At 39.4% G+C, this 24,075-nt stretch overlaps 1 protein-coding gene across 1 annotated transcript in view; it reads right to left on the bottom strand.

Annotated features, from left to right (window-relative positions):
• The window catches only part of negr1 (neuronal growth regulator 1), a 133,689-nt gene that overhangs the window by 69,534 nt on the left and 40,080 nt on the right, over positions 1 to 24,075 (bottom strand). Inside the window, exon 4 of the mRNA XM_034583059.1 lies at positions 754 to 879. Coding sequence (XP_034438950.1) covers positions 754 to 879 — 126 coding nt within the window. The remainder of the gene's footprint in view (positions 1 to 753; positions 880 to 24,075) is intronic.

Here is a 24,075-nt window from a genome sequence, read left to right as displayed (position 1 = left end):
TTATTCTATAACTGGTCAATAGTCGTCAACACGTTTGAGTTAGTGGCAGACAGATGACAGGTTTTTTAACATGGGATTGAGCAGTCTATGTACAGTATATACCTGAACTGTGGGTTACGTATATTAATGTGGTCAATAGATTTAGAAACATCAGTAGCTGTTTATTAAAAACTAACAATAAGATACTGGCACATTTCATGCAATTATATCATTGTAAACCTTGCTCCATGTATACCTTAAGTCTGGCTAAGGTTGACTGGAAGGACATGTGATATATAGGCAAGTAAACGAGCATTTCCCTTATCTCACCACTGTATCTCTGCAACTATTTTTGCAGCGGAGGAGAGACTGGTGGTCGTATTCATAACTGATAACACAGAGAAACAATAAATCAGCTTCTGCTACAGCCTTTAAATACATGGAGCTAAACGGCCATGCCACTGCAAGACCCCACTGACTATTTACTCAGGTCTTACCCCCTCCATATCCCTCTATGTTCACTTGAATACATTATTACGCCAACCCCCCACAACCCTGGATATATCCAACCACATCCATCTCTCGCTGCATCCCTTCCCGCCCCTCCACCTCCAACATAACTAACAGTACTCTCTCCTTCTCATTCTAATACCTATTGATCCCCTCCGTGGCTCCTCATTTCCTCTCTCAATTCATCCATCCATCCGTCTGTCGGTCTATTTATTCATCCACCCATTCATTAGCATAAGTATAAGAGAGGTGAAGTGAACTCACCTAATGGGGTTATATGTCTCCAGGAAAGGGTTGGTTCAGGTTTCCCACTGGCTGTGCAGATGAGCGACACGTTGCTGCCCTCGTTTACCGTGATGTCGGACGAAATGTCATATATCTTGGGAGGAACTAGAAGGGAAGAGAAAAATAATACAGAAACAAGATTAACATTTCATATCCGCAACATCCTGTTCTTTCACCGGTATCATCTATATGTAATATTAGATAAGTGGGAAGGAAGGTAAAATGGATGTCTTGCAATGAGAAAACATAGTGAACCATCACGCTCGTAAAATATTCATACTCAGGTTGCAGTATGTATAACCAAAACAGGGTTTCTTTTTAACAGTCTGACAGTAAAATACTGGTTAGGCTAACAAGCCAACTAGCGAGAAAACTTACCACCACTCCCTGCTCCAACCCTGTGTCAAATACGTTTTTCATTTATACCAATTTGTCACGACAGATATGTCATGATAATATGAGGAAAAATGTAATTAATTCAACAAAACCAGAGCGATATATATTGCTGACACTATGGCTGATGTAGCTTACTGGTGAATATTACTAAGCTTGTGTTTCCAGGATGTGTTTAGTCAGTCAGTCACTAAGTTAGTCAACCACAGACAAGTGAAACATTTATCAGGCACACAACTTCTTAAACAACTCTCGACACAAATAACTTTATCTTGTCCAAGGCTCTACAAATAAAATCACTCATGCAGAAAATCTCATCAGAATTGAAGGACATTTCACTCAAAAGAGTCGCTCTTAAATCACCATTAAATGAGCAATAAAACATGAAATGAACTTCATCTTCAATCTCACCTAAATTGCATTGCAAACAAAGTGAGTTCTCCTCAGGGAGACCTGCAGTAAACTTGCCTGTCGCTACAACTTATCGTAATATACACAAACGTTATTGGGCACACGCAGATCTTTGACATTTGGTTCAATTGAGCTTTACACTGCAGTTGTTTTTCATTGCCCAATATGCTTCTCATTTAGGTTTGTACCACATATCCACAAATCACCCTTCCTCGCACATAAAGAACAATTTGCACTGAGCTTAATGAATACTACACTGTAATCTGTTTTCGCTCAAGTAAAGATTTCACTTAACGAACAGAGGGGTGTCTTTGCAAAATGCCCCAATTAAAGATTGTTCAAGTGAGCTACTCTATAATGAAACAATTCACCTGATAATGAAAGCCCTGAATGCCAAAATCATAAAATAAAACAGGATACACACAAGAGCATACAGTTCTTAATAAAACCCTAATAATGAAGGTAAAATCTATCACGAGCAGTGGTCACGCTGTTGACCACAACTATGTTTAATACTTCCCGACAGACCTTGGTACTGTGAGTCAGTCTCACCCACAAACACTAAAATGTACCCAGTTATTCAACAAACAGCGATTTATAAGAACAAAACTAGACCTTTACAAATCACTCAACACGAACTGAGGTGTGGGCTGTGATTCATAGGGCTGGAGCCCGGCAACACTTTAGGTGGATTGGAAGCTGTGTCTCGCAAATCCAAAGTAATTCCTTTAAAATGGATATTTTTGCAAAAGAAAAGTAAAGTTCTTTTTTCGATGAGGGCAGCTCATCAACAGTCCCTGCTGGACATCACTTACAATCATAATTTGCAAGTTTCTGGCCACTTAAATCCTCTTGGAGCTTTGATGTTAAAAGCTTCAGTACTTAGGCTGCGGAAAACACACAAGCAGTCACCCACAAAGGCAGTTAAACACATTTAAATAAGTGCATGTGCAGTCATATGAGTGCGCGCGGACACACACACACACACACACACACACACACACACACACACACACACACACACACACACACACACACACACACACACACACACACACACACACACACACACACACACTTAAACACAGGATACACACACAGGCTTATGAGACACTATATTAATCGGTAAGATTTGAATCTCTGAGGGAGCTTTTCTGCAGTGGACTGTGTTATACAGTAATGGCTTCTCAGTCGTCCGGGGCTTCCAGCTATTCCCCCTTTGATCCCTCCTGATGCCGGGTGAAAAACGAACAAAAGAAAAAGTTGATTCAACAATTTCCAGAGTTCCACTTTGGATCCACCCAAACACTTTCTGGAGTCACGTGGCCTCTTTTGTCACTGAGCTCTGTCCAGTGCAGCTGCAGCCACTCTCACTTGCTTTGACCAACAACACAGATGATGTATGGTGACAGGTACAGCATAAATAATTACAACATCTACCATATGTTTAGCACTGATTAATTACCTCCGGTTTGTTTGTCTGTTACTTTACAGCAATAAATCAAAATCTGCAGAACAGATTACCACGGAACTTAGTGGACGGATGTATGTTGGGCAAGGGGCAGATCCAGGCAGTGTTGTGCCAGTTCACACTTAAAATGAACTAGTCCACGTTCATTTGTTCCATTTTCTATTGGGATGATTTAGGGGAGAAACTTACGATCTTGTGTTTAGTTATTAATCGATGGTGTCGGATGATGTCTGAATTTCGCTCTAGTCACCTTTAACACTGAGTCCTGCTGTTCACGTCACGTCTCGTGTTGTACCGAGCACGACATGTTGACGAGTCATTTTTCATTCTGTTTAAATGCAGTCTATAAACTCTGGAGCGAATCAATCAAACACTAAGTTACTTCATGTACTGATCAGGTCCTGATAACTAGTGATGAGTGTTTATTAGTTAAAGTGAGAGCAGGGGGTGACCGTGAACATCGCTGCGATTGCTGTACGGTTACAAATAGGGTTAGAAACCTGTAAATATCACCAATGTGTAGCTGAGAAAACGTAATGTGGCCTCAGCAATAAGGCTTGCATTCATTTAAGGGGCCTATTATACTATTGGGCCTTGGCGGAGGTATGCGCTCTAATATATAATATATAATCACTGTTATGTATTACGTGAATCCTCTAGCTCTAATTGTATAGTAAGAGCAAATAGCCTATAGGCAAATACAGGGTAATGCAACATTGAAAGCCATACTCACATAACTGGAACCCTCAAACAATTCAAGTAAAAACTTCTATGATTCAGTTATGGTACCGTTCCAGTATATAGTCACCCAGCATTACACTGGCCCAGTATGATGTGAGGGAGTGGCCCCCAGAAGCCTCTCAGCACTGGAACTTTCAGTTTTCTGGGGGCATAGCCATTCTTTTCGATAAACAGATCTGGATCTAAATGAGATGAAAGTGGTGGACCTTCACTGGGAGACGACCGGAGGTGATGTTGAATCTAGGTTATTGCTTGTCAGACTCTGTGTTTACTTGCTGTAGGACCCCACTGTTGACACATCTCCTCGGTGTCTGATAGCACAAAATTGAAAATGTTGGGGTTGTCTTCTGATCCTATCTCTCCTTGGCAGGGACTGAGAGGTTTTCAAAGGTTCACATGAAGAGTCTTCAGTTTTTTTCAGCACAAGGCTGCTGTGACTCAGTTACTTCACTGCATAACACTGCTCCATCTGAGAATAACAAGCAAGTCCGGGAGAGAGAATCAAAGATCAATACGTCCAATACAGTCAAACTTTTATCATCAGCGGAACTGGGATGTCTGTGAAGAACAGCACTGTATTCACAAGACAATGACCCATGCTTTTGTTATATGACTTTAACAACTATGGTCGGCTATTCAACATGTGCATGACAACATTTCGCACTTATTACAATCTAGTTTCATAATTATCCCAAAATCGAGACACAGTATCTAGACACAGTATCTGGCCCCCAGCTGTTGAGCTGTGCACAGTGCTATCTGTCTTGCTTTACTTTAACTTGGCTTTAAATAAATGCGGGTTGTCTCCTATTCCGCGACCAGACCATGAGCTGTTAATTCATTACAACATATATTCTTTAGGAATGGAGTATTTAATTGGGGTTATTTGTAACCTTGTAGCCTGTTTTGCTCGGCTAGTGAGAGTCTTTTTAGATCATCAGCAGCGGGTTTTGAAGGCTGCCACGGAGGACAACATTTCATGACATGTGAAAATGAGATCTTAGCGTCTTGCATGGCAGCCCGCTCTCATGCACACCCGAACTACAGGTGCACAGAAAGGGCCGGTACAGAGATCGACAGGGCTGGCAAAAAAAAAAATTGTAAAACTGTAATGGTTCACTGATCCGCGGATGCAAGGGAACCACCATGATTTGTCCCAATGGCGAGTCTGACCATGAACAAGGTACGAAATGTGTTAAACAGCCAAGCATTACAGCAGATGATGAGCTCAAAAATATAGTTTGAAAACCTTTCAGAGAAAATAAATATGAGAGTGTAAAAAGGTCCAAATCACTACAGTAACTATTGAGTCGAATAAATACTGTCATGACAATGGTCCAGAATTGTGTGAAAATGCACAGCTTGAAAAAATATGATTCTGCCATCTGTTGCTCCCAATTAAAAAGTGAAATAAAATAAATAAAGCATCCTAAACAAGTTGAAGTGTTAGTAATGTTGCTAGGTTACAGTGCAGATACATTGCAAGCTGCTGAGGGGCCATCGGATGGACACTTGATATCGAGGCCGGAGGAAGATTCACATTTAGCAAACTCAAACCCATTTGAAATTCTATACGTGCTTAAGAGAACATCGCATTACAAAGTTACAAAAGTTTAAGTGTTCAGTTTATATCTACTTATATGTCTATTGATGTTAAAACCTCTTACCATTCTTTTCTGTGTGAATTATAATTGTTCACAGCATATATGTTTATTTAATGTGTTTGTGTCAGTGGTGTTGTGCAGAGCATCGGGATATTAAGTGAACAAGGACACAATCTTCTGGCACAACCGTCACTAAATGTATTTCACACCAGTGTGATGCAAACACACAAATATGCAAAAAACTTGCATACCTAATTACAGCATTCAACCTTTAGTCACACTGGCTCTGCTGATCATTTTTTATTTCTTGAATGTTATATTTAACTGAAATAGAAAAAAATACACCAGGTTTTATTAGCACTAAAATTATACTCTACATGTGCAGTATATTTGAATGTCAGTGGCAGAATAAGCCCGTTGTTAGTCCCACAACTGCCTCAAGTGCCTCAACTGCCTCATTTTTTTTTTACTTTACTGGAATTGGAGTTTGACGACATGCATTCAGACTGACACACAGTCAAGCAATGTTACACAGACCCAAATATAAAGAGTCAATTTGTTCCACAGCTTGGTCAAAGAATCTCATGGTGTCTGGGTATTGATGTGTTAGATGAGATTCTGTAGAAATTCCTCTTAGTTTCTTTGTCGCTGTTTTCAGACATGCACGGAAGTCTGGACATTTTTCTGAAATTTTCCTGAGGGGATGTCGGGAAAATGTGAGCCCATGTGAGAATACAGTAGAAAAACGTCTGGAAAATTCACAGGGCAGGTTGATGACATCTCTAACATGTGGCAGGCGTGAAAAGGAAGTGCCACTCAGAACTGCGAAAGACAAGTGATAAGGGCAGAAGCTAGTGTCGATGTGCTGTGAAAAAAGACACAGTGCTTTCCTTCTATGTGCCACTTCCTGCCTCCTACATAATCTACTTAGGCTTCACCTGTCACCTTCCCATTGTTGTGAATGTCTGACACAGAGAATCTCCTGCTGTGTTCTTCCAATGTGAAAAACAAAACATATTGCCCCAATTTTCTGGCGTTCATGTATGAAAACAGCTTATGTAAGGTTGAGTATTATGCTAAACAGAACAGAGACAAAACAACACAAGTCTTCCCACCGTACACACTGTTTTCTTTATGTGCTAATTCATTAAGGATGCCGTGATTGTCATGTTGGCCCATTCCTCTCTAATTTCCCATTCTCCAGCCCTGCGGGCGGTGCTGAGAGTGAGCTGCCTCAGCTGATCCGGGCGGCGTCATCTCCCTCCTGTCGGACACCTCGGGTGAATAAATAAGCCACTAATGACGCCACCTTGAATTACGGAAAAGCTTACAGCTGTGCTATTTAAATGCAAGGGGGTATTCTACAGGAGCTGCGAGGAGGGAAGCACACAATTCCATGAATTCTGACAGACCTCTGCAGGATGACTTGTGCTACCAAATTGCAGAACCTTGTTACTGGCTAAACCTACTTCTATCTAGTTTCCAATTAGAGCGCAGAGGGGTAGCCTGGGCCACTGGTAATGAACGGCAGCTTAGGGAGGTAGAGAAGTCAGGGAGAGCTGAGGGGGAAGGGAGGGAGGGAGGGAGAGAAAAAAAGAATCACCCCATCTCATCTTTTCTAATTCAAATCCTTCATTTGTCCATCATCATAATCCTCCAGTCCAAACACAACACACTGTTATGGTCTTGTTAAACTCCAGATGCTTACTGATCTGAGGACAGATTGTCTTTAATCAACGACGTGTAGCAGTTGGAAATTGGATCAGGGCAGATTTGATGGAAACGGTGAATAAATCCTGAGGAGATCTTTGAATAACTACTTGCATTTCTAAAATTACCCCAAAGCGTTTCCAAACTGCAGGTTGTTAAGAGATGATATTGGTACAGATGGATTATAATGTACCTGTGAAATACATCTGTGTGTGTAGGGCCGAAAATAAACCTCAGTAATGAGACAATAGCCACACAGCTATTTCAAAATGTTTTCTATTCCCTTTCCTCACTGCAGGCAGCAAAGAAGAACCAACTTCCAGTCAGTTAATTAGGTGTCAGACACGGAAGAAAAAACCTAAACAGTGACAGATTATGTTACTCAAAGGGATTACCTCCATTTGTGGTGTCATAAAGCAGGCAGAGGTAGTTTGTAGTGCTTAGCTGTGAAAAAAAAAGTTCATCCAAGTACAGAAATCTGACATAATTGGAAACTTCTTTTCTTGGTGGTAACAAAAACACATATCTTTAACGGCTGGAAAAATCTTGGCCGTCCAATTCAGCGATTTGAGTTTCCTTCAGTGAAGATGGGTGACTTTCTCTGTCACACAACTGTTTCATGGCCCTCAGGCTAAACAAGTTGACTTAATAGAGTCCTGTACAAAAATCTTCAAAAACACATGCAATAAAAGGGAAAAGGATGACCTTTTGGATATAAAATGTGTTCCAGCGACGCCGACAGCGCTGTGCGTGTTTGTGTCTACGCGTGTGCTCACGAGTTTCACCTCCAACATCAGCCGCTGCTCTCTTATAACATTATTAAACATATCAATCCCAATCATTTCGAACAGAAAAACACACACAGCCATGCGCCAATAATAAAAAGCAATAAAAATGTTCAGAGAAAAAGATGTGTTTTCTTTTTCTTTCCATATATTTGAGCCCAGGAGCAATAGAGGAGATGGACTAAGTGCTGGAATGACACGGCCAAGACATAAAACCTCATCAGCCCTTATTGCTTGTCTGTTTTTGGCATCTCTTCATATTCTTAAAATCTCCTTGTGGCTAAGATGTTGGGTGGGTTTAAAAAAATGAACTGAGATGTGAACAGTTGGAGCAGACACCGACCTGCTAAAGACACAAATAGATTCCCAGCAAGTGCACATTAGCTGATGAACATTATTCCATAATGGTATCATTACATATGATGAATCCTGTGATTTAGCTTATTAATGTAGTGCAGGAACTCGCCTCGGGGTCCAATGATTGTGTGGGCACAGTACAGTATAATGTTTTTTGAGATTAAAAAAGAAAAGTCTAACGTGCGGTAACACAAGTGCAAACTGTTGCCTTTAACATGGGATTCCTCTGGGGTACCTCTTTTCTGTAGGTGTGACCTAGTTGTTATTTTGGCTGCGTGTCTCAATGAGCACCTACACCTCACTGTATCACTGTAAATGCACCTGGCATACATTTTTGCTGTACAATCTATTGCCATTACTTACGCTGTAACCCTGCAGCGATGCTCTTCTCTCACTTCAGTTCAGTGGCCCAATTTTTTGCTTCAAAGCAGCATTCCTGTGTCTGATGGAAACAGAAATGACCCCAATACTGTGGTAACAATAATAATTTACTGGTGGGGTGATGATAGCTTTGGACAAAAGAGAAAACATTGGACAATTTTACCTCGAGCCTCTAAAATGTCCGGGCAATGTACAGATTTAGCTGCAGTCACATTGTGAAACAGTTTTCATTGTGTCCAAGTTCTCAGTATTTGCTGAAACATCTTATATTGTCAAGAAAAACAGCAGGAAAACTTGACAGTGTGTATGTTTAGACTTATTCAGGGCAGTATGTCAACTGTATGAATCTGTAGAAATCATTTTCTCTATATAATTACAGTAGGTGAGTTCATTAGACTGATCAACAATACAAATAATAAAATATTTCACTGTTAGAAATGCTGGAAACAACCTTTGCATCTGGCAGAAATCAAATGGAAACGATGAGCACAGTTTTTGTTCAACTTGTAATTAGGCGCTGGTTTATGATGATATTCCTGTCATGACCTAATGGTGCAAAAATAACATGCTTTAGCAAATGTCACAACTGATACATATGATGAGTAACTGCCAATGAGGGTAACGACGCAGAAAGCGCGATTATGGAGAGCTTGTTACCAATTTCATGCACTTGTGGGGAATTTGTGAATTAAGGGAAATCAATTGATTAAAATGAACTTTTCGAAATACCTTGTGAGAGGCAATTAATCTTCAATGAGAGTGCTGCACTGGGCATGCAATTCAAAGATAAGCTATCACCCACTTATTGAAATAGTTTCTAATTTATTCATGGTAATCAGTGTCTTTCAGCCTCGGCATCTTGCTTATGATACAACACAATTCCTCTGCACGGGCCACTCTGCTTTCAGTCTCAAGGAGGATCGCCGCTTTTTCAATTAGCTGCATGGCTACAGAGTCTCTTTGATAAGAGAGGCCGAGCATGGAGCTTATTTCAAATAGTTTGTCAAAATGAAACACTGAAACTGTCAGAGGGCACGCTGCTTTCCAACAACGAAATATCAGCCGGTGACCAGACGACGGTTGCTATGGGAGATCCTCAGTGCATCTCAGCTCATGTGAGGAAACAGAGTGTCTCTCTCTCTTTTCCACTCCCTCTGTGTGTGTGTGTGTGTGTGTGTGTGTGTGTGTGTGTGTGTGTGTGTGTGTGTGTGTGTGTGTGTGAAATGGATGATCTGATGTGAGGACACAAAGCTCTGTCTCCATCTGTCACTGGGCCTTGATGCAGTGCTAAAAGGTCAAAGTTCAAACTTTAGAGCCCGGATCGTGATTAATGGGGAGAGAGCATTTGGCAGCGAGCGCACACTCACTGCACACAGTCAAAAGACAGGAGCTCAGTGTGGATCTGCCCTATACTGAATGTTCACGCATTAGTTTGCAGTAATATTTATGTATGTGTGGGAGTTCAAACAGACTCAGGTTAACGTGTTATTTATCAAAATTCAAGGTCAAAACATAATATCCCAAACTCCCTTGATGAATTTAATCATAGTCCAACTCAGTCGAAAAAATGCAGTGCATTTTTATCTTTAGCGCAGTTAATCTCATACATTACATCTCTAAAGTGATAATCCATATAAATATTAACTCGCCTCTACATTTTCATAAATGTCATTTCATTGAAAATCCACAGTTGCTGCTGGGAAATCAAATCTGTGTGGAAATGTGGAAAGACTTTTAGGGAACAGAAACTGTCAATGATCATACTTGTCAAATTGCCCTTGATAGTTATGATGAGTTTCTTTGAAAATATTATCATCAGAGCAATGTGAAATCCCCTCTTTGTTCATCCACACGACCTTGGAATATTGACATTTATCTCTGATCCGGTCATCTGGTAGAAAAGCAGCCTGGATTTTCAGGGAGCAGTGACCTGTCTGGAAACAAAGACGTTTAACGGAACGAGGGTCTAAACACATTCATGATTTTTTTTGCCACACTCTCTCTTCCTCCATCTCTTTCTGTACTGATTTTTTTTCTCCCAGTGGTGAGTCATATAAGTCCATTTTAACTAGCTCTGGCTGACAAACAATTCAAGGTTCAAGTGCTGGAGAGGATTAATGATTATTCCCACAGTGTGTGTTTGCATGTGAAAGTGTATGTGTGTGGTATTTGCCTCTCTGTGCACACACAAAAACCCCGGAGGTGTGTGCAGGCAGCAGGGGCTGTTGTCCATGTGTGACAGCTGCCACATTCATTCTCTGACGGTGGCCACTATTGACTGCTTTGCTTCACGATCCGCCCCGTGGGCTGCTGGGAGAAGCTTGGGACCAAACAACACGTAGGTGACGCGGGGCGGCTCGTGGCCGCAGAGGGCTTCGGAAAGGCCAAAGTCATGAATATTCAATAAATTGCTCATTATTGAAAACCCTGAGCTTGTACTTTGCAGAATACAGATGTCAATTGCTGCTGTTTTGTTTACACCAGAGCTGTTCAAATAACGATGCTCGTAAAAAACACCAGTGACTCTGATTCTAGTTAATAAGACAGTCGTCCTTCTCCTATTTGCCTTTTTAGCTTTTTGATAATACATCCTCTGTACGCCGCTTTAAGTCTGTTAATAATGATGAATGATGGATTCCCTGGTACAGCTACGAGTCAAGGAAACAGACTCTTTAATTGCACTTTGGGCACCAGATGAATTTGCAGGGATCAGACAGGCGGGTGGCACCCCACTGCTAGTGGTCAGTCTGCATTCAGGGTGATGTATGCAACAGTGCTGTAGGGCCGGGGAGCGCAGCCTGTGATATTTATCTGCCCAATTAAGGCCAGTGTATCTCTGAGAAGTCTGCCAATGCCTCACCCCCCAGCAAATCTGTTTCACAGCCATCCCGCTGTTGATGAAGGTTGTATTGTATGATAAATATTGCCTAGAGAACCGGCCGTGCTTGGATCCACACAGAAGTGAGAGAGCCAATGTCTCTATTGTGATTTACACCTCTGACAACCAACTGTTTAACACCACCAAAAGCCATGGGCTAACGCCACTGGTTGATGAGAATTCAGAATTTAGATCGTTCACACACTCAGCTTGTCTGTCTCATCCTTCAGGAGCTTGCCAGAGTCGCCCACGTGTTCGGAATTCAACTGAAATCATCTTACAAAGTAAACACAGCTTATTACATTTTCTCTTCACATCACCATTTTAAGAGAAAGCTGGGGTTCAGCTGACCTGAACGTTACCAAAAGTAACACAGAGACACTTTTATTAATATACTTTAAAAACTGTGAGAGGGTGTAGATGATTAATACTTGCAGATATAAATTAAGGGTGGACCTCATTTTGAATCTGACATGACATTGAATATAGACGACTATCACTTTTACTTTAAATAATCTACAATTATTTTCATTATTCATTAATAATCTCCTTGATGACCAATGTCCATCACAGTTTCCTTTTGTGTCACAAACAGTCCTGGCAGTAATAAATAGAGCAAAAACATTGTGCACTATGTTCAGATTTCCTGTAAAAAGTAGATTTTTCTTGATTCAAGTACTGGTTGTATTTGTGTTTTCTTTTTATTTATAGTTTTTTTATAATAGAGTTTATGGTTGAATCAACCTATATATATGTATATATATATATATGTATATATATATATATATGTATATATAAGTATATATTGTTATAGCAAATGTTGACTCTCTAATATCTTATCTGCATCAGCCATAAAATATCATGTGTAACCAGAGTGGAGGCTGGAGCCAGTGAGGACTTCTGTCAATCAGCAGAAAAGATCAACTGATTAAGTGTGTCAGCTCTGAGTTGGATAATAACTGGTTCAGAATATTCCAGTTTGTTTGTGGTTTGCCAACATTGGACAGTGTTGAATGTGAAATGTCCACAGGGAGGGTTGAGTTTGATTGACTTACAGACAAAGAAAAAGAACGCTAGAACTTATTTGAAGTCACTGGTGATTGAGACTTGATATATCGGTTGAAGAAGGAAGAGCAAGCGCAGTGAATATTCCATTAGTCTGGTTTCAAACCTCTGGATTGTTGGACAAACCAGCTTTGATTAAATCAGTTCAAATACACCCGCTGTTTGGCTCAATACACATCTATTTTCCTGCTGGGAAAAACAACAACCTGGCCATTTGAAGCTTCGTAAGTAGAGACAAGAACATGCTAGCTCCAGAGAAATAGTGATTTAAAACCGGCTCAAAACAAGTGTGGATGAGTTCGACACAGCTGTACAGTTGAAAAGAAAAGTAGAGAGATAACACGGCTTGAATTGGCACGTTTCTGCAATTATCTGAAAACAGTTAACATGAGCAATATGTGACTGGAAATTCAGTAATTCAGTTTGATCAGGTTGATGTATATTATTTATACAAATAACACAGCGGAGATTTACAGTATGTTGACCTCACCAAGACAGCAGGTGTACATGAAGGAAATGGTGACTTTGAATTAAAGGTAAACAGCATCAAAAGCAAAGGGGGGAATTGAAGAAATACCTGGTTCTCTCTTCAGTTCAGGCTAATATAGAGAAAATAGATATGCTTATGTCAATATTAAGGTTTTACAGCATTAAGATTTATTTAGTTTTCCAAATTGTTACTAAACAGCTGTGCATGGTGATACCTTTCAGCTTTAGGCTTTATTGCACTTTTTCCCTCCATGACACTTATCTGACGGCTATAGTTCTATGCTACCTTGCAGACAAAATCTCATATAATCAGTTCATACAACATGATGTAGTGCTACACATTAACTAGCAGGGCTGTTCAGATCCTGTGCCCTTACAGTGGAAACACATGATCCAGAACCATTAGTATTTACTTGATAACTTTGTGATCTTATTTTGCATGTCACTGTTTGGATTTTACAGCATTTTACATTTTATGTTTTTACTTATAGATTAATATTGTTATTATACATCTGTGCAAGCTGACACATGTTGGACACATTTGTATCTGACTATCACAACTGTTAAAACGTTTGCCTCTCACAGTTTAAGAGGAAGAAGACTGTTATTTAATAGTCTTTAATATTTAATAATCATTATTATAATGATTTTTATTTTCTGAGTGTGTCATTCTTGAACAACTTGCGATGTTTCACTAAATAATGTGGCAACATTGAGCAGCATCAGAGGTTAATTTGTTCAGTCCATACAGGCGTGTAGAAAATATTTTGGAAAAGGATAATTAAAGTAGTACAGCATCCAAGAAAAATCTCATTGAGTAAGTCAACATTTTCTGCTTTGGAAGAAGCACATTACCATAATCTGAGGCTGGTTTTGATGTACAATTGTAAACATGCATTTCAAAATACAAAGAATGGAAAAACATGACTTCGTTATTCACTGCAAGTAAAGTAGGTCCAGAATCATCATTCTGAGAGCAATCAAGCTTTCCATGAGATTAGGAGAAAAACTCTTCACATTTTTGGGTATGCTGGTTAAAGCAAATGAGGCAGAATAAATGTGGAAAGTAAGAATATGAATTCAAGCTTTATGTTGGGCTTTTCTTTCAACCAGTGAAGAACATCTCGTGTCCAGATATAAAATGCCTAAGTTACTCTCCACCTATGTTGTAGCTATTCCCTCTCCAGAGAAGAGACGTGAGAGCTGATTGTCTGACCTTTGTTCTTACTCATTTTAATTAACCATAGCTAATATCAGCTATTTCTGTGATGAGGAGTCACATTACTGCACACACAACCACCTTCGCACACCAGCGTGTGTGTGTGTGTGTGTGTGTGTGTGTGTGTGTGTGTGTGTGTGTGTGTGTGAGGACTCACATATATTAGGCTGGATGTGCATACATAATGGAGGACAGAAAAAAATTGAAGATAGAGATTCACAAACTCACAGCCACACACACACACACACACACACACACACACACACACACACACACACACACACACACACACACACACACACTCACATATGACAATGATTAGTTGCTAACTAAATGTCAGGGGCCATAATGGCAAATCTGTTCCTTTAGACACACTCATATTCCCTCACACCCTTTCCCTTCAATATCAATGGATAAATTGTTTGAATTCATTGTTATTCCACTTTTATTCCAACAGTAGCAGCTTCACTGGTGTGATCGCAGCTTCTTTACTTGACCAACTTCAGTTATATCACACAACAATTATAAAGCTTACCTAGCTATTTTTATCTCCACTTCTGAATATTCATATTTAGGTTGAAAACGAATAAATTAAACAATATTACGATAGAATTTGAGCAGAAATTGCTTTAACACAGGCTTGTATATGTATGTATAGAATTTTATCACATATACTCATACTTAAAAATACAACGCAATATTAAACGCAGAAAGAACTATAACATTTTGTAAACTACAACCCCAATCAACAACTACAATCTCCCTGAAATTCCCTTCCTTCCCTATATACAGCTTAACTCAACAAATACATATTTAGGAGTATATAATGTATTTTCGGCAGAGTTGCAATTTTTATCCTTGCATAGGGACCTGTTGTTTCTGTAATTTACGTGCAACACACGTCCATTGATGGTGAACAGTAAAATGTTCACTCAAAAACGTATTTGGTTTCTTACTTAAGGATAGGTTAAGATAGTAGTCTGGTTAAGATCGTAGTCTGGTACAAGATGTACAGTGACTGCAATCACAAAGTGAAAGTGAGAGTTTATTTACATAAGAAAAAACCTGCAAGGTGTTTTCATGTCTTAAACCAAGCCACAGATGGGATTCTGGATGTGAACCCTGCTCTCAGTGTGACATTCATGTGCTTTGTATGCCCACTGTGCAGCCACACTACCTCCTGCTGCCTTTAATAAATGTAGTGCTTTCTATTTATTAAACATAATCCAGACATCAATTATGTTTCCTACAAAACATATTGTTTTTTTGTTTAGTTGTGTGTCAATATAATTACTGGGAGACAGACAATGATGAGATACTTCCGTTGAGCATTTCAATCTTTAGTAACACTTCTATTCAATTACATTTTTGAGTGAAAAGGCTGTACTTTCTAATTACTTTACAGGCTAAGACTTTCAAAACATATCATATAATCAGTTTACGCTTCCAGATGCAGTGCTACTACAAATATGCAACAGTATATAAAGTTCTTAGAATAAGCTTCACTTCAACCAGCTGTAACATTAGAATACTGCTAATGTTTTAATGTGTTTGCAACACATCTGTTTGCAACAGGAGTGCTTCTACATTTGGTACTTTAATTACACATGGCTGATAATATATTTACTTCAGTGATCTTCTGAATGTGGTACTTTTGCTGAGTGCTATTGCTAATGGTATTTGAGTGAAAGAGTTTATTGCTTCATCCAACGCTCCTTACATGTGAATCGAAATCCACCAGGACGGTCAGCCAGTCACTGCAAGAGCACTTAAAATGCATGAACTGCAGATGTGTTACATAAGAACAGAGGAAAGTGCTGCGTAGAACTCACATAACAAGCTACGTCTGTGTAAATAAATAAAGTTGGCTGTGAGCGTGTGCCCTCATGTTACTTAAATGTCTGCGCAGTTAGAATGATTTCAATTGTTCATTTATATAACACTAATAGGCTATTATAGAAAACTGCCAGGCTAATAACAGTACACATTTTCCTCTCAAGGTGATTTACTACAGCTACTGACAAAATGTCCTCAATGTAATAAAGTGAACCAAACATTTAATTGTTCAATCCACTTGATACCGGGTTTACATGGGAAATTGTTTGACCAATACGTCCACACGGTGAAATCTATTTTTAACTCAATAAAGTGCCAAGTAGAGCAGGACTGCAATTATGCTTAAATTTTATAGTATTGACAGAGCTAATCCTCCTGAGGAATCCACACCAGTAAACGAGAGAGACAAGTCATCGAGAAGGTGTTGATTGATTCGTTAAAGCCTATTTGATAGGACTGTATTTTCGCACTGAAATCTATTTTAAACGCACCCGGCAATTAATGAGGGCGAGGGAATCGCAGCATATTAAGAATAAACTGCATTTTGCTGGGCTTTTTTGTTCCGTACCCTGTAATTATACTCTATCTCTGTCCTGACATCAAAGAGAAGAGCGACAACCTAGAGGTTTAAACCTTCATTTCACTTTCAACACTCTTCCTCAGACTGACTCACTCACATGGGCGTGGGCGATGAGTTCTCACTGTGAATCCGCTCAGATCCATATTAATGTCCGAAGCAGTTTCTTCACATGCAGGATTATGCCTCATATTTTTGAAAACGTTCCCCCTATGAAGTAGTGCATCGCTCTGTGGCATGTGGTCGTGCTTGTTGGATGGAAGAATGCAGGAAAACTGATTCAGACAACAATATGTCGGTCAAATTTCCTCTTAATGAATTTTTGAGCTCTACACCTTGGTATACAGTTTTTGGTTTTCAGTGATGGTGGCTCGAAACACATCGCAAAGCACATATGAGCAGATACTGGTGAAGGGAAGTGTGCCTCTTCCCCCCCCCTCCTGTCTCTGACAAGATATTCTTAGATGAGAGGTGCTGTGCATATTTAATACATTATCACATCTACAATCTTAATTAACAGAGAGGGAGGAAAAGAGTGGCGACTGAGGGGGAGGGTAGTCATGTGATGTGGTAAAAGGGCGGTTTGGTCCTGATACCAATCTCTCATTCCTCTGAATGCTACATCAGATAACGGACAGGGTAGACTGTAAATAGGTCAGCGCATGGACGGTGGGGATGAGGATGTGCAGTCGGGGTCCAGCCGTACAGTGTAGCCGCAGCAGCTAATGGTCAGGGTTCAGGTTGTCACTGATGTCACTGGTATTCTGTTTTACTCCATAATCAGTGTTCAGCCACAGGGCAGAGCCAGTTCAGTTTAATCTTGTTAAGTCGAGTGTTTAAAGGACGGGTTTAACTGCTCAGCAGATACCTGTGCCAAATGTACCTGCAGGAAAACATGCACCCTTTTAGTAATTCAGCAAATCCAGATGACCCTGACGATTAGTACTTTTGGCAGAGATTATGTGAGAGACCCATTTGGGCACTGGTAGATTTTGGTGCTTGTGTGTTGCAATAAACACTTTCACTGGTGTGATGCTGCAGCAACACTTAGCAACAGCCATTGCTGTAATATTACTTGAACTCCATTTTGTCAACACTGCAGAGAACATACACAAGTTATTTTTCACCATCAGCATTTGGAACAAGAACAGAAAGCAAAAATAGAGGATGTGCCCTTTACTTCATGTGACTTTTAGCTGTAACACTGGTGCAATAGTGCTGTGTTTTAAATTCCTCAGTTCCTCTTACTTCTCATGGGCTCTGTTTCAAGGCAATGATGCAATGAGGGTAGAGGCACATATGCAGAAGTCTAATTTGTTGAGGTGACACAAGGTCTCTGTGGGAGGATAAATGTCACACAGATGATTTTGAGAGATGAGGGAGCAGTAACAGCCACATCTCACCCCCGTTAATGCACCACAGCATGTGATTCATGTGTTTGTGAAATGTGAGAATAAGTGGAGATCTCTGTTTCTATGAAAAACATTGTAAAATGGATGTGTGTCACAGATTGCCAGGTAAGAGTTTAACAAAAGAGAAAAAAGAGAAAAAAGACTACTCTTCATTGATCATTAATGAATTTTAGGAATTTATGTACAAAAGTTAAAAGAAATAATGGCATTACCGAAACTACAATCCAACCGTTAGGGATTTTTGGAGGGCAGTGCCGATACCAATATTGAGAAGTACGATTTTCCACTACCTATATATATCGGCCCATATAAAAAAAATTCGGGAATAATGGATGTTACTTGAACCCTTATGACAAAATTCTTTAATTGAGGCTTGATATTTTACAGTTTAACCATGAACTAAATTATTAATTAAATTATAAATGAAATAGGAATACAAACAAATACATAGAAATAAAGAAAATAAAAACATTTTTTATAGTTAAAAATTTAAGATTCTGTAAAATAAAAGTTTTCATATCAGTGCATATTGGCAAACACAAAAGCTGGTACCACCATGTCTGTGAAAAACTCATATCGGCCAATTTTAAATGGATATCTGATAAATTGTCAGGCTCTAGTATTAAAGTAAAATACTTGTATTTCAGCTCTTGTATTTTTGGCATTCTTTTATTCTGCTCACACCCCAAAACTATAATGACGTGACCAAATACAAGAAAGTCACCCAGCATTGCAGGCACAGACATGCATCTCAGATAAACATAATTGCTTGGTGGATAAGCCGGTCAAGGACCCTTCAATGCACCTGTAATGAGTTGAGACCATTGCATATTTTCATACATACACAGTAATACCCTCTTCCCCAGATTTTCCGTTACTCCTCATGGTGTACCCAGTCTAGCAAAGCAAAACTGCCAAAAAACCCAGTGCCATGAAATCCTTTTACTTCAACTGTAACATTCCTGTTGCAGCATTAATAAATGTTGTATGCTTGGACTGAAAAGCCCAGATTAAAGAGTTTTTTTTTTTCTGAGCAAGTCTTCCCTTCTCCTCTCAGCAGATGAAAAAACAGCATGCTCCCAGAAGCCTCAGCAACATGACAGAGCTGCTCCCCTGCTACATTTCATCTGTAAAGAAATCCCTGTTCTCCATGAGTGGGCTTAAGCATGTGTACACAACTACGGCACAGTGACAGGTAATGATTCATAACGCACAGAGTTTGAAAAAGCAAATCAACAAACGTACAATATGGTGTGAAGTTATATGGATTCGCCATGACAGCACACGAATGTTACAGTCCAACATTAAAAGAAATGAAATGATAGCGTCTGGCAATTTAATGAAGCAAATTTTTAACTACCTTGAATGCCCTGTCAGGAACATGGCCGTGGGCATTTATCAGCCTGAGTGAGTCATCTGCTTTTCAACATGCTTCCTGCCTGCAGTTCACACTCTGATACACAGCTCTGGTTAAACGGCTGGAGACCCAATTGCCTGATGACTCAGCAGGAGCGGATTTAGATAACATATCGAATTTTATCGAGCAACTGATCCAAAACTAAAAGTAACAAGTACAGAGCATATTAAAAAAAACTCTATGTTCAACTTTTTTTTACAGTTTTACAGTTTCGTCCAATCGTCATCTCAACTGAAGAGATGCTGACCATGTCTCTGTCTGTTGTCACTTTGTGATATGTTTGTTTTCTTGTATCACTGTCCAGTTGATCCTAGGTTCATTGGTTGTAAATGTGTAATAAAATTGATGTTACTAAATAAACTGCTATCTTCTATAACCTATATTTTACCCTATTATTGTCTTATGACGTTTATTAAAACAATAATGCCACTCAGACATTCTTAAATTTAAATCAAGCTGCACCACACACTCACACATGTCAGTCCCCGAAATGTGACTGAATTTTTTTCCGTCCATGTATTTTTCCCTGGAAAATCTGTAAAAATGTCAAAAAATGCCCCTGTTTCACAATGTTGAAGATGTTTTTATTTTCCTGTTTCCACAACAAAATGTAAAGGACCCTTTCTTGGTCCATGTCTCATCCCTCCACCAAGTTTTGTGGAAATCTGTTCTGGAGTGTTTGTGTTTCTCTGCTAACAAACAAAGCAACCCACAAGCAACTAAATGGACAGGGGTTAAATCATAACCTACTTGGCGGAGATAATTAACAGCATCTTTCATTTGAGAACTGTAAAATAACAATTGGTAAGTGGGGGTCAAAATGTTGCCAAACCTCCGCCACTAGGTCACATCCATCAGGAATTCTGGGCAGTGCAAAACGTATTATACGGCTGACAGCTGGCACATTAGCCTTGGTTTGATTGTGGCCATATGGCCAGTGGTGAGGAGCTGCCATGACCCGATAAACCCCTGGTAAGATTCCCATTACAGAATGTTCTTCAGAAAGCCAACATCTACAAAACATGATAGTCCTGCAGTGACTATTAATGGCTGGCAAGCAGCTGACTATGGTTGATCACAGGTATATTTAGAGGCATGGTGCACCTGTGATATGTCGCTGAGGTAGAGGCAAAGTGACTGTTTAAGCCAAAGTGGGTCTGCCTGCTGTCAGTGTGACTGTCATGTGTAACTCCACCACTCCACAGTTCACTCACTCACAGTACGCCAAGTACAACAGGATAGAGTTCCAGTGTTTTAATGGACATACAAGTGAACATTTTGACAGTTGGAGCAAAGTGGACATGGAAACGGCTTTATATGGCCGGTCCTGTTGAATAAGTCATAGAAGGGGTTTCTTGTTATATCACCTGGATTCACAAGTACATCTAAATTTCACCATCTTAGGGCTTTTCAGGATTTTATTTAACTCAATTGGAATTCATCAATCTGACTTCTTTCTCTCCTGATACCTTAACTCATGGTATCAGCCAATACAACATATTGATCCGATAGGAGTGATCTTTTTTCTCAAATCTAAAATCTGTTTTACACTTGCTCGCTGCAAAGAAGCTGAAATTCCAGTTTCATGTAATAATTAATGTAAGTCCTTGTTTTTAACCTTATCCTTTTGTATGCAATCTTTGAAATTGACTTTTCGACAAAAAGTTAAGGATTGAAAATGTAGTTTAAGAGACAAAAAAATGTGTTTTGTGGACTCAAACACTTCACCCACCCCTCCATCGGCATAGTGGTGAGTAGATAATAAGTGCATTTTAATTTTTCGGTGAACTATCCCTTTAACACATTGAAATTATGTCCCCACAGAAAATCAAATATTTTACAATTACAATTGATAGGTCACATTTGGTCAATACTCGACCATTTAAAAAAGAAAATGTTGAGGCTGATATTGATATCTGCAAAGTTTAAGTTACACAGGTGGATTCAACAAGACTGATTTCACCACTCACCAGAAGGAAACAGGAGGGGAAAAGAGGAAGTACACTACAGAGGGCACATGGCCAGGGACAGGAACTGAACCTGTGACCTATCAGCTATGGGACAGTATCTTTAGCTGCAAGTACTGATAAAGCATCGCATTTATATTTTGAGTTTATGTGTATCAACATCAACAAATTTATAAACAATATCTGTCAGGTGATATTCATTGTATGGTCAAGTCAATTTGTCAGTTGGCCAATGAAAATCAGCGGATCGTTTTACAGACATCGGTATGAGCATTAATGTTTGCCAATATGTGCTGATATGAACTTTAATTTTACAGAATAAACAGTGCAGAATTATGCATTTTTGTTTATAATTTAACTCAAAATTTTTATGTTCTTAATTCAAATTCTACATATACAAGCCTTGACTTCGTCTACATTTCTTTGTCGTCATTAATTAATCATTGCCATTTTTCAAATGTATCAGTTTTGGGATTTTTTTTTTTACTCCCTAATATCACTATTGGCATCCGACCGCAGAAATCCATATTTGGTCAAGCTACTATAATTCAATGTCATAATCTGGAACACCTCCAAATACAGCACCTTATTATTCATTGACTCTCTCATAATGAAACAGGTTTGTTACATGTTGGGGCCATTTTCAAAGAGAGGGAAGTGAGTTACACTGAGTTACACAGCACTATAACAGACAACCACGTAAACAGACACAATCATTTAAAAGGCACAGCAGCACCATACACCCACTCACTCTTATAACCACGGAGCAGGAAGATTGATGTTGACATGTGATAGCCAGCAGCTTAGAAAATGTCAAATAACGAAATGAGCTGAGGGCGCACTGCTTTCTGGGTTATTGCTCATGTTGTGCTATTTGATAGTGTTTTCTTAACAGGTACAAACACACGAGAAGGTTTGCTTTGACTATTGTGCTCATCCCAGGTGAAATCTGCACCATCAAAGGATGACAGTTTACAAAACACTGTCCACACTGTTTGTGATTGGTTGTGACTTTTTTTTTGTTGACTTTTTCTAGTGTAGTTGCACCAAGACAATTTATATGAGTACACAAAACTGCAGGTATACTTACACCACAAAAACATTATTTTTTTCTAAGCTCTCTCCATATGTCATTGTAAGCAACGCCAGCTGGAGAGCTGTTTTTACTTGCACATTTCATATATCACAGCTAACACTTCTACAACTGAGTGCTTCTGACCCTTAGCTCTTCTATTAATACGACACTGTGTATATTCCAACATTATGTTCCATTGAAAATTAATCATAACCTTGGTTTGGCTTGAAAACAATTCATCTGTTTCCTGCTTGAGGCAACATCAGTGAGAACAGTGGACAATGAATGAAGACAATTGTGTAATAAATACTAACATTAAAAGCAGAAGCTAAGTAACAGTCATTTCTATCGACAGCTTGTCTGATAACATTCACGTTAATATTCCCGCCTGAACATATTCAGAGTGGACCATACACTCAGCAGCCTATTAAAGAAATATAACATGACATTTAGAAGATGGGTTTCGACTCAGGCGGATTTTCCTGTTTGGCTGCTAACCTACAGTCTGAGACATCAGCATACAAACAGCCAACACCTCAATTATGCTTAACCTTAGCTAAGGATACATATTGAGCCTTCCGTCCATATTCTGTGTTTATTTTTACCATATTTGTGCAAATCTTCTGAAAACTTACAGATACAAATAGACAAAATGAAGTAGTAGCACCAAAAATCGGGGAGGGGCAGTGTAGCTAATACTTCAAGGAAGGCTACCAAAGGACATGAAGCAGAAATGTCTACAACTGCAGAACCTTGTGAGGAGAGACTTTGTCTTGCTAAGTTCGACCACCACTGTTTACAAAGCGACCACTTTTGCCTCTTTCTAAAGAGGTACATTATCACAACCTCTTCCTCCGTTTCTAAGTTTGTTGTAGTCAGAAACACTTGACTATACTCTGCCCTTCAGTAGGTATATTGTTTATAAACCATGCCAACATAAAGGTCACATCCAAAATGTTGGCTGTGTCAATTACATTGATTGAAATGGATGCATCTTTTTTCATGTGTAAAAGCAGCATAAATGAGCCTTCAGGATACTCCTGTCAATTAGCTCTGTGTGACCTTGTCAGACACTCAAAACGTGTCCTAAACTGGACCACGCCTCGAGAACTGTACTTTCACTACAGGTTACGGGCAGAAATTCAAAGTCTTAACAACGGTTAACTAGAGCAGTAGCACTGTGCATATATCATGTCAATGAATCAAGAAATACAGCTTACAGTTCTGAGCATCACATCTTATTTTGAAAACTACTTTGACCAAACCCAGCGAGGCTTGATTAAAGCTATATAGTCTGCCTGCAGTCATTCAAACCAGCAGTCTGCTGCTTTGTGTTTCATAGCCTGCAGGCATAAAAAAGTACCCTACAAAGTCACTTTACCTCCACTGAATGCATTTCTTTGCTGAAGAGACTTTATCTTATTTTTTCACAAGGTAAAATGTCTCAAGCTTTTGTTGTTATTCACAATAAAAGAGAGCGCAGACTTTTCTATAGCACAGATGGTGCCAGAAA

Source organism: Hippoglossus hippoglossus, chromosome 4, assembly GCF_009819705.1.
Source record: "Hippoglossus hippoglossus isolate fHipHip1 chromosome 4, fHipHip1.pri, whole genome shotgun sequence".
In the NCBI taxonomy this organism is placed as follows: Eukaryota; Metazoa; Chordata; class Actinopteri; order Pleuronectiformes; family Pleuronectidae; genus Hippoglossus; species Hippoglossus hippoglossus.
The sequence above is the reverse complement of the archived record's forward strand: the minus strand, read 5'-3'. Positions and strand labels throughout refer to the sequence as shown.